Here is an 18826-nt window from a genome sequence, read left to right on the forward strand (position 1 = left end):
TTCTTGAGACTTAAGACATCTAAATCAAAGACTAAGAGGGTCAAGAGGTGCTCTCCTGGGGCTATAGACATGCTATAAGACTGTTTTGACATCACTGACTTGGCTGTGTTTATCGCTGAGTTGGACAACATTGACTCTTTCACTGACTGCATAATGTCCTACATCTGTTTCAGGGTTTTCAGGGTTTCCCGCAGCGCTTTGCAGTCAAGGCGGCCGCCTTGGCAAAACAACTACGTCGTCAAAAAAAAAAAAAAAAAACGTGTTACTTTGTCCTGTTTTCTCCCTTTCATTCCAAACCGTGACCAACGCCAATCTCCCTTCTCCACAGAACGCATTAAAAAATAAGAAGAAACATGTCATGAATCGAAAAATAATCAGATTTTATAATCTTTATATATGTAATATGCCTCCGAATCAGAGCTAGTGAGCGGAGCTGAGCGGTGCAAATATCTCGCTCCTCGTAAGAATCAGTCAAATTAATTGTCAGGTGTGATGAAATGCGTTCATATTCCACTTTTTATGTCATAAACGTTGCAGGCCTATGGAAAGGTTAAATGGTACGGTTGTCCAATGATCAAGTTGTTGTTTCAATTTGTGTTTTAATCTATGCGACGCACCAATGCTGGGTTCATCCGTCCAGTCAAGCAGGCATGATCCACTTCTATCGGGCTACCATTGAAAGCGTGTTCACCTTCTCCATCCTGGTCTGGTATGGTAGTGCCACCAGCCAGGACAAACAACAGCTTGAGAGGGTAGTACGCAGGGCCTCTAAAATCATTGGCTGTAGTCTGCCTACCATAGCCTCACACTACAACACCAGAATTTCCAGGAAAGTCAAAAACATCATCTCTGACCCCTCCCATCCAGCACACCATTTATTCACACCCTTACCATGCACCATATATGTGTCAAGTGTTGTTACTCCCTGTTATTTATGTGTCTTTATTGTCTTTTGTCTTGTTATGTTGTGTTGTCATTGTTGTGTAAAAACATGTGAGCATACCAAAGCACATTCCTATCAACTGTCATCCGCCGGACTGGACCCCCCGAAAGGAGGGTAGGGCAGACACAGTTTTCTGTGTATAGCTCGAGAATTGTAGGGCCTAGGAGGACCACCTTTTATTTGTATGTTGGTCTTAAGGGGCCATTACCCAATTTCATGTATAGCGATATGTATGTATAGCCAATAACCACTCATTTCATGTATAGCGCCACCTAGTTAAAAATGAAAAAGCAAAAATGAGATCGCAGGTATCTCTGACCTGACCATGGTCAAAACTGCACGAAATTGGAAGTGTAGGATTTTTATGACACCTTCTGAATGCACGCCAAGTTTTTTGGAATTCCCTTCATGGGGGGCCATACAATAAATTAATTTATGTGTACATTTAGTGACTGTACACCAACAGAGTTTTCTGTGAATATCTTGAGAACCGTAGGACCTAGGATGACCAATTTATTGCCTCCAGGGGTCATGTTAACCCATTCCATATGCACACATGTGAATAAACAGATACACACACACACATACATTCACATACACACACACACACACACACACACACACACACACACACACACACACACACACACACACACATAAACATAAACACGTACACGCACACATGCACACAATTCAAGAATTTCTCAGAATTATGAACAGGCAAGATGGGGGTGGGGTTGTATTAAATGTATTTTACATGTGAAATCTATGCACTAATCATGTTTTGGTTTGGCTGTTGTGCATCACTCAGATGGGTGCTACACTACAGGCTTTGAACCGGTTTATGGAAAGAAAACGAAAACCAGAAACTTTTGCCATTTTGATAGGAACAAAAACGAAACCTTATGAATTTTCTATATTCTGGAACAGAAACATTTTTTTTAAAATAGTGGTAACTGGTTAATACTGGTTCTTTTTTTGTTCCTAGGAAGGTTTGTGTCTTCAATGAAATGGTGAGGGTCACCTCCTGTCATTCAATGAATGCATGGAGAGTGCAGACAGACAGAGCTTGCCACTAGCAGGCAATCAAAAGGCCTATTAGGTCTCCAAATCTCAATTATTTAATTTTACCTGTTTTCTCTTTTTACGAGGATGTGACGAACATTGTTGGAAAAAACTAGCAAAGTTAAGGCTGTAGCTTTAATTTATTTGGAAAAAAAATAATAGTCCTCATTTTGGTATTTAGTAGTGCTGTCAGTTAACCCTCTATACCCCAATAGAATGTTACAACAATGCCTCTGATTCCTGGAAGTTCCAGGAAAAAAAGTCAATTTCAGTAATATTTTAAATAATGAAAAATAACTTAAAAAGTAAGGCAAAGTGTCGAATGCAAGTTACATTCATATTAAAGGTCAGAAACTGCTTTTTAAAATGATATATAATTCATTGCCAGTTATGTATGCACAATTTCCATAGACTGCTATTGATCTGAATGAAATGATCGAAATTGTGATATGATGACAACTAAAAGACTAAAAGAGAAGCTTTTCAATCTTAAAATATCATCTAAAAATATATGATAGACCAACTTAACTATTACATTGCAAAAAATATGAAACTGTTGAGTAGTTCAGGGGTTAATATTTTTTTTATCTAGTCTGCAAAGAGCAGCAGATGGAATTTTGTCATTTTCATGTAGCAACTACCATTTCAGAACATTACAGTAGTTAGAATAGGCCAATATTATTAGTGATAAGAGACCATTACATTGATACAACACAATAAAATAATAGTAATATAAATACTACTACTACTACTACTACTACTACTACTACTACTACTAATAATAATAATAATAATAAAGGTATTGTTATTATAAAAAACAGCAAGAAAGAACTTCCAACTAAAACCTCATTATCTATTTATATTTTTTTTTTTATTATTATAACAACAGTATTATATTAATTAGACCGAAGCAACACAAACCTAACAGATTACATTTCATTAACTATTCAATAAACTATGACATACCATGAAATTCATGAAAACATGGTGGCATTTTGCACAATGGCGCAGAACAAGTTGAGCAGCCAAAAGAAGTTTCAATGCACAGCCCACTATTGGTGCGGCGCCCTGCTCTAATGCAGCTTACACATCCCTTTTTCCTCCCCTCAAAGCGCACAAGTGAGTGGCCTTCTTTTAAATTCCTACTCACTACAAAGTCGATACCCAGGGTATTGATGCCCTGGACACCCCGCTTCCTGCCAAAAAAATCATCACATAGGGCATGCACGATTTTAAGTTTGAAGGCTTTCAGGCCCCAGGTTTTCCTGCCCTTAGGAAGTGGCCTGAGCTGAAGCTGCCACACAATATGTGCATTTATAATTGCAATATCAAACAGTCCCCAGAACAGGTACTTCCACCATTTCTTTCCAGTTCGCCCAACATTGTAATAGCTTCGAAACTGGTCTAGATGGTCAACCTCTCCCATTTTCCTGTTGTAATCAAGGACCGCTTCTGGGCACGAGATTAGATTAGCATTAAACTTGGATCTTTGCTTCATTTGGTCTCTGCCTGCATGATTGCTTGAAACTATATACACATCCCTTTTGTCCATCCACCTCAATACCATCATCTCATCCCTTCCCACTTTTCTGCTCTCCCGTATCATTAATTTTGGTTCCGTGATTTGCATTGGAAAGCCTATGGAGGTCTTTCTGATGGTGCCACAATAGTAGGTGTTATGATCAAGCAAGTCTCTCACACCAAGGGAATGGAAGAAAAAAAATTATCTGCATAGACATGATAGTGCTTGTCCAAATATCCTCTAAGCAGATGCATAACTACTCGGTAGGCCAAACCTTTTCCCTGTACGTCATCTTTTCCCGTGTAAACATTGAAGGCGAGACAATAACCTGTCAAAGAGTCACAAAGGCACCATAACTTTATGCCCCATTTCACTGTTTTTTTCGGCATATATTGTTTCCAACGCAGTCTCCCATCAAATTTAATCATCGCTTCGTCCATAGACAGCGCAGACCAGGGCACAAGCAGTTTTGGGAAATTTTCTTGTAGCACTTGTATAAATGGCCTAACTTTTGCCAGCTTATCTGTATCCTCTCCTTGTGAACTGCACTGAAAAAATTGGCAAATTAATTCAAAACAGCGATATATGGCACTCGGACACATGGATCAGAGCTCCAGAAGTCGGCGAGGCAGGGTAAACGATGGATACCCATGAGGATATTGAAACCAATGAAGGCCCTCATCTCCTCCTCTGTTGTATTGTACCACGTGGCGGGGGGGTTGCTGGATGCAGCATACATATTTGTAAACTACACTAGATTTGAGATGAATAACACCCCAACCATCTGCCACAAGATATCCAGCACGTTGGTCAAGATACATCTGGGGCCAGGATCAACCATACAAGGCTGGATGGAGGGAACTGGGATAAAGTCAGACCATGGTGGATCGTCGAGTGTTTGTACCCTTCCTCTCTGTCTCCTTCTCCCACTGTTTCTCCCTCTCACTCCCAAGCTTCCTCCTCTTCTTCCTCTCCCTCCTCCTCCTCCTCTCCATCCTCCTCCTCTTCCTCCTATCCCTCGACCTCTTCTATACTCTGCCCTGGCTCTCACTCTGGTCTCCACTTCTTCCTCCACTGCTTCACCTGCCTCCTCCGCCTCTTCTCTCTCCATCATTACCTCTTCCTCTTCTCGCATAGCCTCTCCTCACCTTGAGAGCTGTGATCTGACACATCCGACAGATTGATCTGACAATGAAAGTTGCACACCAAAAGTCTGTTCGGATTCAATATTAGCCCTATCTACAGTCTGTTATAATAATAATGATATTAATAATAATAATAATAATAATATATTATTATATTATATATATATATATATATATATATATATATATATATATATAAATAATATAATATAATAATATATTAATAAAATAATATATTATTAATATATATATATATATACATAATATTAATAATAAATTATTATATTATATATATATCGACTGCCATAGTGAGCTAGCTAACAACGTATGGAAGTAATGCCAAATCTATGCCAATGTCTTGTATGGATCTAGCAGATTAGAAGACAGGAATGAAGAAATTTCATGTTTTCTGAATTTTTCGGCAAAAAGGTAAAAGACATCCCAGCGCCGCACTGCACTTGTTGAAGTGTTACACTAACTAGTGTTAGTGTTCAACGTTAGTGAAAGTTAGCGCTAAACTTAGCAATCAACTTAGCGATCACTGACATATTTTGTTTACGGTCATATTCTTTTATTGCCAACATTACATTTACAACTTACATCAGTGTCATTGCCATCCAATATGGGAAGATCTTCTTCCAGCACCTGAGATGGATCAGTGCACATCAAAACCGTCTCGGCCAGACTAAACCTGCGGCGTTTCGGTGCAGAAGACATTATCTCTTTGCCTGTTACTTTGTCTCATGATTTCGGAGGCTATAATGTTTAGAATTGTAGGTCCTGACGGCGGGAAAAGAAGTAAATTGTAACAAATCCTATGATTGATGTGACACAGTGACATGAGTGACGATTTGGCAGATAGCATAGGCTACTGTAACTTTGAGACTTGAGTCCTCATTCATATCAGCTGAACTGCTGCGGCCGCACGGAGCAGATAGGCACATCTCGTAGCATAAAAGATCAACATATATCAAAGCCTACAAGCAGATTGTTTTGTTTTGATGGCTGGGGAAAAGAGTAAAGTGTTACAATCCTACGACTGCTGTGCCAAATTGATCATGGCAAGATGAGTGACATTTGTTAGATATCTTGGACACATGCCATCATTCATATCAGCTGAACCACAGCGGCCACGGAGCAGAAACAGGCACATATCGTAAAAAAACGCAAATATCTAAAAATAAATCAATACAAACATATGTGTTTGATTATGACAATACATCGAAGGGGATCTAAAATATTCTATAATACATAATCTGTAGTGTACATAAGCTGTAGAAATTAAGTGATCGCCTGTATTCATCCATGAAAAAACACCGGCCGCTCGCGGCCATTACGGGGAAGAACAGCACGGCCGGCGACGGCCGTTGCGGGGTACAGAGGGTTAAACGCGTTATTAACGGCGTTAACGCAAACCTATTTTAACGGTGTCAATTTTTTTAGCGCAAGATTAACGTTCTTTTTGGTCTAACAAACTTTGTCGTTTTTTCACATGCTGTTGGAACAACTAGTAACGTTAGAACAACTACAACACCACACCGGATACAGCTAGGCCGGAAACTACGCACAGATGAATGGAATGGAACGTTGAATGTGCTGCACGTACACACCCCCTTTTAGGGGAAAGATGACTGTTTGGATATAATGGAAACCTATGCTGCATCGAAGTGGGGAGCGAAAAGGGCTTATATACTTACTAAATCTTGAAACAAACGTGAATAAAGGGCACAAAATAAGGTTGGTGTAAGAGTTATCTGTGTGTTTATGGGATTAATATGACCATTATGTTCCTATTTGTTGCTCTTGCAGTTTACTAACAGGAGTGTCATGAATGTAGGCACAGTCAAACTGCCCATGGCTGACTAATTAAGTTCGGCAAGCTTAACTTTACATGTCATGACATCAACTAAACATAAGTCACACATTCATTCTATCACTTGTAATATGAACGTAACCTATTTCCTACAACTAGGAGATAATTGGCTATGTTGACAGCGAAGCTGTTCTTGTTGAAACCTGTCCCCCAAATTATAATTTCTTCCACTCAATTAGACAAGGCAAACGAGGTGGTGGAATTGCCTCCATTCTCTCAAACAAATATAGCTGCACTAGAGTCAACTTTGGCGAATTCGCTTCCTTTGAGTATATTGCCCTCACTCTGAAGGCTGACCCAGCTGTACTAACCTTATACCGCCCTCCTAAACTATGGACTGGCTTTCTCGACCAGTTTTCTGAACTTATGTCGCTTATCATCACTAACCAGTGTTTCCCATACATTGACTAATCTGTGGCGGGGCGCCACGAAATAAAAATCGGCCGCCACACATAAATATTCTATGTTTAATTGAATTTAATTTAAATCAAATATAAGATCAAATCCGTGCATTGCCATTGAGCTGCACTTTTTACGCACGCAGCCTTTCCTTGTCCCGCCCCGCTCTCTCTCGCAGCTCCCTGCCCCTCCTCTGCATGTGCATTTAACAAAATATTCACGATTGTTGAAGGATTGTTGTTGCCACATAGAAGCATTGCATAGGCTCCACAAACAAAGTGGAGAAGCTGCTTTTATCCATTATGCCCCAAAACTATGGAACACCCTGCCTCTGTACATCAAGCAGGCGAGTTCAGTAAATATTTTTTTTAAAAGATCTGAAAACATACCTGTACAGGAAAGCTTTTAGTTAACTCATCTTATCCTGTAGACTACTTTTTCAGATTATTCTACATCTGCTGCCATTGGAGGGCGCAGTCAGCCAGAAGCAGATGGGCTCCCCCTATTAAGTCAGGTTCTGCTTAAGGTTTCTTCCTGGAATATGGGAGTTTTTCCTTGCCACAGTTGCCATATGGCGTGCTTGTGGGGTAAAGGGTAAAGGCTGCCAGTCTTATGACATGTTATTTTCTATATTTTTGATATGTTGCTGAGTGGATCATACACTCTAAAAAATGCTGGGTTATTTTCTCAACCCAAACGCTGAGTTGAAACTGTTGGGTCATTGTGTGGGGTTGTTTTTACTCATGTTGGGTTATTTTCTGTAACCCAGCTTGTTGGGTTGATAGTTTAGGACAGCGCCCCTCCTCTCCCCCACCTGACGTGAGCACACTACCCAGCACCAGGGTAACTTTAACACAGCTGCATAGTTATTTCAGAGTTCGGGGAAAATCGTTATTCTTTCAACCGTTCATGCAGTCCAGCAGCTGTCAACATGCAGTGGAAATCAGGCGATTTCGGAAGGTATGTATCTACTTTTAACTTTTATTATTATTATTATTATTATTATTCAGACGGATTTTAAAAGTCCACCCAGAGATACCCTTCGTGATATGAATGGATATATTTATCTTTGAGTTCAGTTGAAAAGAATGGAATCTAATGTAAATGAATGTCGAAAGCAGAGTGCATCGCACTCATGTCGGCATTGGTGTCCACAGCAATTTAAAACACCATTCAGCCGACCGCCTAATATTTTGTCTCTGTTTCTAATGAGACAAAGGATTTTTAATGTTTGTCAACATCATTCACTGATAATGGTTCGTGAAAGTCTTGACATAAAGTTCTGTCAATACCCAAGCAGCAAAACACGTTATTTGAACCAAAACAAACATTTTATTTAGGTTGTATTTTGGTTTCAAATAAAACAGACGTGTTTAGTACGTTCTTTCAACGTGTTTTCTGGCACCAGTACAAATAATCCTGTTAAAAACGTTGTAACCTGGTGCCAAAAGACACGTGCAAAACCCAACGCATCTAGCACCGATTCCAACGTCAACAGAAGATGCAATTTCGGTTTCAATTTACACCAACTATTACCAACTAAAAAACAACGTAAATTACACATTCAAAATGGGTGAAAATCACAACGTTTTTTCATGCACGTATCTGACACTTACTTTCAACATTGAATGAAGGTGCTGGTGTGGTGTTATTTTTACACCAAATACTAACGAGGGGAAAATGTGTGGAAAACATGCCAGACACGTCTGATGTTAACCAGAGGCAAAACTGTGAGCACACCAGCAATTGTGCGACTGCTGGTCCGCGGAGTGAAATTATAAGCCTGGTGCGCAATTGATTGCGCAACTGCGGACCGACAGAAAAAAATGGTAATCAGGAAGAACAGAAATACTTGCTAATTTGTTGTCATTAAACATGGAGCAAACAATTAAATTATGGTGTGAGCGTTCGTCGAATTCATGAATGCATTTCATTAAAAAGCATGTCAATTGTTTCTCCATTTGCCTACCAGAGTATGATGATTGCATGCGGGAAACATCCCAAAACAATAGTACTCATATAATTGCTGTTGTTTTTAGATCTAATGCAACCATGCTTAAGTAATTAACTATTCTTATTATATTTTACATTAGTAGCCTAAAGCAGTCCTCTGATGTGCATGTTTTCACAAACTTTTCGTGAACAATGTTATAACATAACTATAGCACTGTAAACATTGACTGCTTTGAAATGAAACTGCATGTATAACTATAGGATAATAAAAGTAATTGTTGTAATGATAATCATAATAATGGTTTGATGGGGGCATGTGTAGGTGGGCCCTATGACTTCAAAGTCTGCCATGACCGGGCCTCAACTTGAATTTTGAGAAAGCTGAGCTAGCCTACTACACATTCGGCCATTGAACTGGTGTACAATAGTTGTTGCTACATTTAGCCAAGAATGCACAGGATTTGATAGTTAGTTAATTATAGTGTATTATTTAAATACCTTTTCTGTACCACCCAGGTAACTGTAAACCTCCAAGAAAGTGTGGAGATAGCAGGAGAGTAGACAATTACAAAATTATATTTTTTTATTCTTAAAGCACAAGTACATTCTGTTAAGAGAGGTTTTGCTGCATGATATTGATTTGAAGTAATTAGACGTTGACATTGAACTGTTGACTGTATAGTGCAAAGTAACACACAAGCTGTTTCACTAGTCTTTAGTCAGTATGACATTTAATTACATGTCATATTTACTTCAGTTTATCCATTTAAGCAATATCCTAATCTATAATAAACAATGAATATAGGAGAATAGCAAATAAACAATAAAGGACTGTAACTATAGGGATATAAAACTCGACAACCTCCTGAACGCTTCCGATACGCCCCGTGAGGAAAGCCCTTTATCTCATTTGCCCAGAATTTCTTGGAAAACTTTGACCAAGCAATTGAAAGGATAGTAGATCTATAACTATGATAGTTATCCTATTTGAGCTCCAGACTAGCTCATGAAGGGATTCTGATTCAAGACGGGAGGATATAACCCATATGAAATGGTTAGCCTACTATTGAGCCATTATCAGCATTAAAGATGTTGTAGCATAGTTTGACCTCAGGGTGGCGCACGCACACCATAGTCAGCTGTTGTTATGCCAACTTCAGTTTGTCGTTACGCTTTGACACTGAAGGAAACCCAAGCCTAATGTCCGAAAGGAAAAAAGGTACTAAATACTTTGAAATCGCTCAATTCTTTCATAAATGTAATCAAATTCAATACTAATAAGTTATTTTATATCAAAGATCAATCCAGAAGTGAAAACCGACGTGAAGCCAGTGCTCAACGTTATGCTTTTCACCACGAAGCTCAGGTAAGCTGAGCTACTTGCTAACTACATTGGTAAACTTGAAAATGTAGAATCGAATGCTGTGATGTAGACCATGATAATTACATTTTATCGGAGTCTGTCAAGTCAAGTCAGTTTTATTTGATAAGCAACGTTCAGTTACTTATATTCAATGTCTTAACCAGCAGTGTAGATCTCTAATATTACTATAGTTTAATACTATTTCCAAAATAGTTTGGCTACTTCTGTTAGCTGTAGGCTAGCGCTATACGGGAAGTCTGTAGGATTGGCTAGCTGGCTAATGCGGGCTCGCGCCATGGCTTGCGCCCTAGTGAAATTCAGGTGAAATTGTATGAACGTTGGTAACGTGATTAATAGTAAATGTAGCGTTTTCATGGAATTCATCCTCTAGGTTGATTCTCCGGTTTACACTCATTGTTGTTTTGTTTTGATCCACTATTTTTATGTAAAGAAGTAAAGAAACTGTTCATAGAAATAAGCTTACATCATATATGTTTGTATTGTTTCAGAGAGGAACTTCAGCAGGCCAAGCATTGGATGACCTCGAGCGGCACCACGGCAACCTAAGCCCGACATCAAGCCCAAGTCCGTCACAGTCGCTGATGCTATTTTAAATAAATAAATATAGCCATATTTATTACAATTATTCATTGGTTATGCCTTTTCCATCGAAGTTAGAATAACTGGCCACATAAATGCTGTTATAAAGCTTCCTAGTAGCAAATATTCTAAGAACTTTACTTCCTCCTAGTCCACCTCCTGTAGTCGTGGAGATAAACACCAAAGCAGTTCTGAACTCCCGGCGGTCTGCTTAATGGTGTTTTAAATTGCTGTGGACACCAATGCCGACATGAGTGCGATGCACTCTGCTTTCGACATTCATTTACATTAGATTCCATTCTTTTCAACTGAACTCAAAGATAAATATAGCCGCAAGCGGCAATGGCGGGCCCGAGCACCTGCGGGCTGCAACCAGTGACATTTCGGAATCCAACAAAGCACCGACGTGGTGCGTTTGCGAAATGTACATATTTGATGTGTGTGCTATTTGTTTTTGCATTTTATTTTCTGGCACATTTACTTGCTTGGCCAGCTGGGGGCGCAATGCAAGGCAGGCCCATTGGATGTCATCATAATCATAATATATATTAACCTGAGAAATTTCAGACCATTCATTTTAAGCAAAGAACATTTCTGATACACTTTTTGGTTGGCCAGATGGTGGTGCTATGTTAGGCATTGAAATTACACATGTGAATATCATCACAATAATGATATCCAAAATGTTTGTAAACTTTCAGATCAATCACTTAAGGCATTGTCCATTTCTGGCACATTTCCTGCTTGACCAGGTGGTGGCGCTATGCCAGGCAGGCCCATTGGGTGTCTGGATATCATCATAATCATAATATCTATTAACCTGAGAAGTTTCAGACCATTTATTCAAAGCATAGAGCATTTCTGGCACATTTCCTGCTTGGCCAGATGGTGGCGCTATGCTAGGCCTGTGAATTACGCATGTGAATATTCTCACAATAATGATATCCAATATTTTATAAAGTTTCAGATCAATCACTTAAGGCATTTTCCATTTCTGGCACATTTCCTGCTTGGCCAGGTGGTGGCGCTATGCCAGGCAGGCCCATTGGGTGTCTGGATATCATCATATCATGATATCTATTAACCTGAGAAGTTTCAGACCATTCATTCAATGCACTGTGATTTATGACACATTTCCTGTTTATGTGGTGAGATATTAAAATCATATGAAATATATCACAACATTCAAAAATCCCTTCACAATTTAACATCAGCGACATCTTGGCATAATGTTTGCCAAATTTCAAATTAATCTGACAAACCGTCTAGGAGGAGTATGTTCAAATTGATCATGTGATATCAGTGTAATTGTCATTCTTTCTGTTGCCAGTTGGTGGCGCAATGCCAAACATGCATTATGGGCATGTGAATACCATCATTAACATGGTATTCAATGACCTGGGAAATTTAAAACATTTCAAGCCTTGCATGGTGAATTATGACACATTTATTGTTTGTGTGGAAGGGCATTAAAATGAATAATTCCGCCATTTCGTCAAATTACAACATATCAAAAAAAGGCTTCACAATTTATAATCAGGAACATCTCGGCGTCATGTTTACCAACTTTGACATGAATCGGATCAACCGTCTAGGAGGAGTACGTTAAAATTGATCATGTCCACAAAGCACAAAATCTCAATTACCTCACTTCCTGTGGGCGTGGCTAATGGCATGTTAATACAAAAGTTGTTTGTTTTTGGGAGTTACATACACCCACCAAATTTGGTGTGTGTATCTAAAACTATATGCCAACCACAAGTCACAGTGACATTGTTACTTAACCATGTTACTTAGTTAACTTAGCTAATCATTTTTAACAGTTTTGCTAAAAATGCTAACTAACATGCTAACTATGCTAACCATGTTACTTAGCTAACTTAGCTAATCATTTTTAGCAGTTTTGCTAAAAATGCTAACTAGCATGCTAACTATACTAACCATATTACTTAGCTAACTAGCTACAGTGGGTAGGAGTCATAGTTTACTAATATAGTTGGAATGATTGAACGGTTAAATAGGTGGATAATTTAAATGGTTAAATTATTTAGGTAGATAATTGACGATAACTGACAGTTGGAATGGCTCTAATGTTTGCTAGCAGTTATAATAAGATAATAATGTTAACCAAGTTACTTAACTTAGTTAACTTAGCTAATGTTTTCATATTTAGTAGTTATGCTAACTAGCATGCTAACATGATCAGTATGCTAACCATGTGACTTAGCTAACTTAGCTAATCATTTTTAGTAGGTATGCTAACTATTCTAACTAGCATGCTAACATGTAAACTATGTTAACCATGTTACTTAGCTAACTTAGCTAATCATTTTTAGTAGTTATGCTAACTATGCTAACTAGCATGCTAACTATACTAACCATGTTACTTAGCTAATCATTTTGAACAGTTTTGCTAAAAATGTTAACTAGCATGCTAACATGCTAACTATGCTAACCATGTTACTTAGCTAACTTAGCTAATCATTTTGAGCAGTTTTGCTAAAAATGTTAATTAACATGCTAGCATGCTAACTATGCTAACCATGCTACTTAGCTAACTTATCTAATCATTTTGAGCAGTTTTGCTAAAAATGCTAACTAGCATGCTAACTATGCTAACCATGTTACTTAGCTAACTTAGCTAATCAGTTTTAACAGTTTTGCTAAAAATGCTAACAATGTTAGCAATGCTAACATGCTAACTATGCTAACCATGCTAACTAGCTACAGTGGGCAGGAGTCATAGTTGATGACAAGTAACAGTTACAATGGCTGAACAGTTAAAAAGTTCAGTAGTTTAAAGGGTTAAATTGTTTAACAGTGACATATTGTAGTGAGGACTTTTATTTTGAAACAGTTTTTGGCAGAGGAAGCAGTTGAACAGGATGTGTAGTCTTAATAGGGCCAGTTTGTATGCTTAAAGCCTGAGACTGGCAGTTGATCCAGGTGGCCCAAACACCTGCCATAGGATTCTAATTGCTTAACGGCCGTATTGTGATGTCATAATCATAATGTTAAAGGAACCATATGTAAGATTGTGGCCAAAACTGGTACTGCAATCACTTTCAAAATACGGAAGAGCGGTGTATCCCATCCCCCTCCCCCCTGACTCGAGGTTGCCAACCCTGATGGCGAAACACTACTGACTTCGTGATTAGTAGATAGGTGGAGGGTGGCGCATCAGGCCAAAACACATGACATGACACATGACATGACATGACAAAACACAACATCAACATCAGTTGAGGGCTGCAACTTCACTTTTTAAATGACAATATCCTGGCCGGACTACTGTTGTCAGTGATATAAGTATTTGAAATGAACATGATTTCTTAATGTCTAGTGACATATCAGGGCCATTTTATGATTAATTGAAATATTTTTCTTACATACGGTTCCTTTAAGTCAATGGGGAAATTTTGATTAGTTTTTAATTAATAGTTTAAAAAGTATAAAAGTTACAAAGCTGAAAAATACATAGCACCCATGTCCTAATTAAGACCTACGTAACATAGTTTGAATGAAGTTTCTACGTTAAACGGTTGAAGCTGCATTAAGTGCGTTAGAAGAAGAAGAAGAATCATAAGAATAAGAAGCCTAGGAAGAACAGTACAGTGCATTTTCATGCACTGTAATAAGAAGCCTAGGAAGAACAGTACAGTGCATTTTCATGCACTGTAAAAAGCCTTTGAATAACAGTACAGTGCATGAAAATGCACTGTAATAATAAAATGCCTTGGAATAACAGTACAGTGCATTTTCATGCACTGTAATAATAATAAAATGCCTTGGAAGAACAGTACAGTGCATTTTCATGCACTGTAATAAGAAGCCTAGGAAGAACAGTACAGTGCATTTTCATGCACTGTAATAAGAAGCCTAGGAAGAACAGTACAGTGCATTTTCATGCACTGTAATAATAATAATCCTTACAAAAACAATAGGGCCTTGCGCCCTTCGGTGCTCGGGCCCTAATAATAATCCTTACAAAAACAATAGGGCCTTGCGCCCTTCGGTGCTCGGGCCCTAATAATCCTTACAAAAACAATAGGGCCTTGCGCCCTTCAGTGCTCGGACCCTAATGAATATAGTATGAATAAGTTATAGTATGAATATAGTATGAATATAGTATGAATATTGTTATGGCCTTTATAATGTGTGTACATTTTGTGCATGCACTTCTGCAGCAGCATTTATTTCAGTTTATATCAGCTATATTTCTGAAGAATAGGCCTATATTGTGTTGCCTCAAGGCCTGCTGCACATCTTTTGAAATTTGATTTGAAATAATCAAATAGACCTACGTCTAAAGTTAAGTTAATAAAGTAGGCTAACTTGCTTTGCTTTCATTTGAATCCCAATCAAGATACACAATAATTGCTTTATATTGTCAATATGGATGCCTGGAAAGTTAAGAAATGCAAAATAATAGAATTTTAATCATGTGATAAAATATGTGATTAATCATGATTAACTATAGGAATTCAGCGATTAATCACGATTAAAAAATGTAATCGTTTGACAGTACTAATTATTAGTTATTCCATCAACAAGAACAGAACTTGGTAAAACAGCTTTCTCATCATATGCACCTAAAGTTTGGAATGAACTTCAAAACAGCCTAAATCTAGAATCACTTCCATCTTTCAATACTTTTAAAAATCTTTTAAAGTCAACTCTGACTTTAAAAACTCTGGGGCAGCCGTGGCCCACTGGTTAGCACTCTGGACTTGTAACCGGAGGGTTGCCGGTTCGAGCCCCGACCAGTGGGCTGTGGCTGAAGTGCCCTTGAGCAAGGCACCTAACCCCTCACTGCTCCCCGAGCGCCGCCATTGTAGCAGGCAGCTCACTGCGCCGAGATTAGTGTGTGCTTCACTTTTGTGTTTCACTAATTCACTGATTGGGTTAAATGCAGAGACCAAATTTCCCTCACGGGATCAAAAAAGTATATGTACTTATACTTAAATGTTGTATGTCTGTATTAGCTTAAGTTAAGTGTAATGTCTTGATTGTGTTTGTATAGTGTATGTACAGAGATTTGTGGTGTAGTATGTAACTTTGTCCTGTCTTTTATGTATATATATATTTTTGTAACTTTTTGCCAGTCTTGGCCAGGACTCCCTGGGAGAAGAGTTACTGTAACTCAATAAGACTTTTCCTGGTTAAATAAAGGTTAAATAAATAAATACAAATTCAGGCTAAAGGCTATAGGAAGACACTGGTGCAGCTTATAAAAAGCAGAGGCCTAGTGTTTGATTATGTTTGCTGTAGGATAGAGTCTAAAAAACAATATTGTGACTATTAATAGCCAGTTTGAAAGCATACATACAGCTGACATGGAACGTTATTAACCGGTTCAGGAACTTTTTTTGTTCTAACCGGTTCGGGAATGTCAATTTTAGGATGGGAACCAAAACCGGAAACGTTAAAATACTGTATCTGTTCAGAACGAACCAATTGGCAAAAAATCTGGTTCAAAGCCTCTCCTGTGAAGCACCTTGAGGGTCAGATGTACTAACGCTTTTGCACCCACTTCAGGCGTATTTGTTTCGCAACGTGCGTGTAAAATGATTGTGAGGTATGTACAAACAGGCCGCAATGATGTAAAAGCGCAAACTGCCTGTCGCGGGAGCTGAAAGTGGCAGATTGCGTTTTTTATGTCATGCATATGCATTCATGGGAGGATGCAGGGGAAAGTGGGAGTTTAGCGTAAAAAGATGGGAGGGGAAGAGTAAAGAGCGCCTAATTATGTATTCCGCGGTATGTACAAAGATTGCTCCTGAAAGCGCACGTCTATTCTGCGCCTAAATACTTCCGCCTTGTAAAAGCAGGTGTTAATCCAAATTGCAGTTCAATGTGTCAATAAGAGAACCTTTCAAAGACAACAGAATCGCTATTTAGAGCACCAGTTTTGTAAGTCTTTACTATCAAAAGCAATTAACTTTCGTTGGCCTTTCTAATATCTTACTTTCACTTTCACGTCATTCACTTAAACTTTCCTATTGCTAGATTTGACCAATCTTCCATAGCCTACGTGCACAAGTAGTTTGAGTAAAACTAATGATCTTCATTATCTCCCTGCTTGTTGACATCTTATCATGTATGGTATTATTTCATGATCGCTAAACGTTTGATTCTTTTTAATGTTGTCATCAGTTAACTTCATTCAACTGCGCTTGTATAGGCGCTGCCATTCAGTTGTGGACGTTCGTGAATTGCGTTAATGGGCGGAGAAAGGCAGAGAAAGGCGGATACGACGGAGAAAGGATAAATACGACGCGAACTTGGGTCTGACAGCGTTCGCAATCTGCGGTTTGTCCATCACGCTGCACGTTCGCAAATGTACGTACATCTGGCCCTGAGTGTCAAGAAAAATGCTATAACTGTAATATGTTGTTGTTACATTAACCCTTCTATATATACTTTACATTTGATGTTTGTTAACATTGTTAAATGATGGTGATTCACTAGTGCCCTACATTATTTTGAAGGAAGAAACCAGTTCTGTATGCATTATTGTAACAGATGGGCTAGGTTATTGGTAAAGTAGTTGAATAGCACACTACACATGCACCCACACATATAAACACACCTACATACACAAAACACACACAAAAACTTGCAGGCGCACACACTCAATAAACACACAGAAGCACACATTATCACAAAAACAACCACACACTCTGCACACACTCAATTACAAACACACAAAAAGGAACAAAGTAGGAAATGAACACAATTTGACAAATGTGACATTTTTGTGGAAAAAAATGTGCTGGACTGGTCATATTTTGTACCGCTCTGCGTTACATCTAGTTATATTGTTGAAATAGCTATAATAAACTTGAACTTGAACTTTTTTGTCCACGTGGCCTAAACTTACTAGGGCTAGCTGAGGAGACCCCCAAAGATGCATGTAGTGGAGCATATACTGTATGAAGCGTAAATAGAGACCTTCAGTCTGGCATTGAAAACTGAAAAATTCATGATTACTAACTTGAATTCAGATTGGATAAAATTAGCATTGGGCATTAAAAAGAGTTTCACTAAATAAAGACAGTCAATAAAATGATCCAAGCTTCCAATCAGGTAAAAATGTACTTACTTTTTCCTGTCCTATCCGGTCATCTCTCTTCACCCTTGTGACCTAGAAAGACAAGAGGTGGAAAGAAGTTAACTTGTAGTTAAAATTCCATTTGCTTCTAGCAGACAAGACAAGAAGAAACACAACAGCAAGACTTCATCAAGCAGTTCTCCGATCTACTGTCCTCAGTAACGGTGCAGTATGATCGGGTTTTGATTCTGGGACACTTAAATATACATGTATGCAGCCCAAATAAGCCCATGGTCACTGAATTAAATAATGTATTGGACTCTTTTCATTTTATCCAGAATGTAAAAGGCCTTACTCATGAACATGGGCACACTCTTGATCTTGTTCTATGGTTTTAATGTGGGTATGGTTGATGTAATGGGCATTGCATTTCCCAGCCACAAATCAGTAATGTTTAACACACTGCACTTCCCTCACAACACATAGCCATTAAAATTGCGCAACACTGCTCAAGGAGGTTATCTCCCTCTACAGCCTTTCATTTCACACAAACCTATATTTTATAGCTAACTGTGTTTCTGCATTGGATGTGGCTGCTCCTCTTAGAACACCAAACTCCAGGTTTAAGTCTCAACCTTGGCTGAATGATGCTATTAGAACTGCAAGACAGGAGTGTGGAGCGCAAATGGAAAATTTACAGGCTTCAGGTGTCATTTGAGATTTTTTTTGCTGATAGCAATAAACCAGCACAAAGCTGCGTTTCTATTCAAGACCATTTATTGAGTTCTAAATCCTACTCCATGTACTGGCCCTGAGGCATCATGTAAAAACTTAAAGAGTTTTTAAAGTTCTTTACTAGCAAAGTCGAAAATATCAGGTTCAATAATTCTATTTATGGACCAAGGACCT

The 18826-nt window shown here is 38.5% G+C and overlaps 1 protein-coding gene and 1 long non-coding RNA gene across 2 annotated transcripts in view; one reads left to right on the forward strand and one right to left on the reverse strand.

Annotated features, from left to right (window-relative positions):
• Nucleotides 1–18826, reverse strand: part of si:dkey-12l12.1 — a 72024-nt gene that overhangs the window by 7963 nt on the left and 45235 nt on the right. Inside the window, exon 4 of the mRNA XM_042068088.1 lies at nucleotides 17969–18010. Within this exon, the coding sequence (XP_041924022.1) occupies nucleotides 17969–18010 (42 nt within the window). The remainder of the gene's footprint in view (nucleotides 1–17968; nucleotides 18011–18826) is intronic.
• On the forward strand, nucleotides 9965–10858 carry LOC121688469. Its single transcript, XR_006024589.1, has 3 exons — nucleotides 9965–10119; nucleotides 10199–10266; nucleotides 10773–10858. It is a non-coding gene; the product is annotated as an uncharacterized LOC121688469 (long non-coding RNA).

Source organism: Alosa sapidissima, chromosome 17 (genome assembly GCF_018492685.1).
Source record: "Alosa sapidissima isolate fAloSap1 chromosome 17, fAloSap1.pri, whole genome shotgun sequence".
Lineage (NCBI taxonomy): Eukaryota > Metazoa > Chordata > Actinopteri > Clupeiformes > Clupeidae > Alosa > Alosa sapidissima.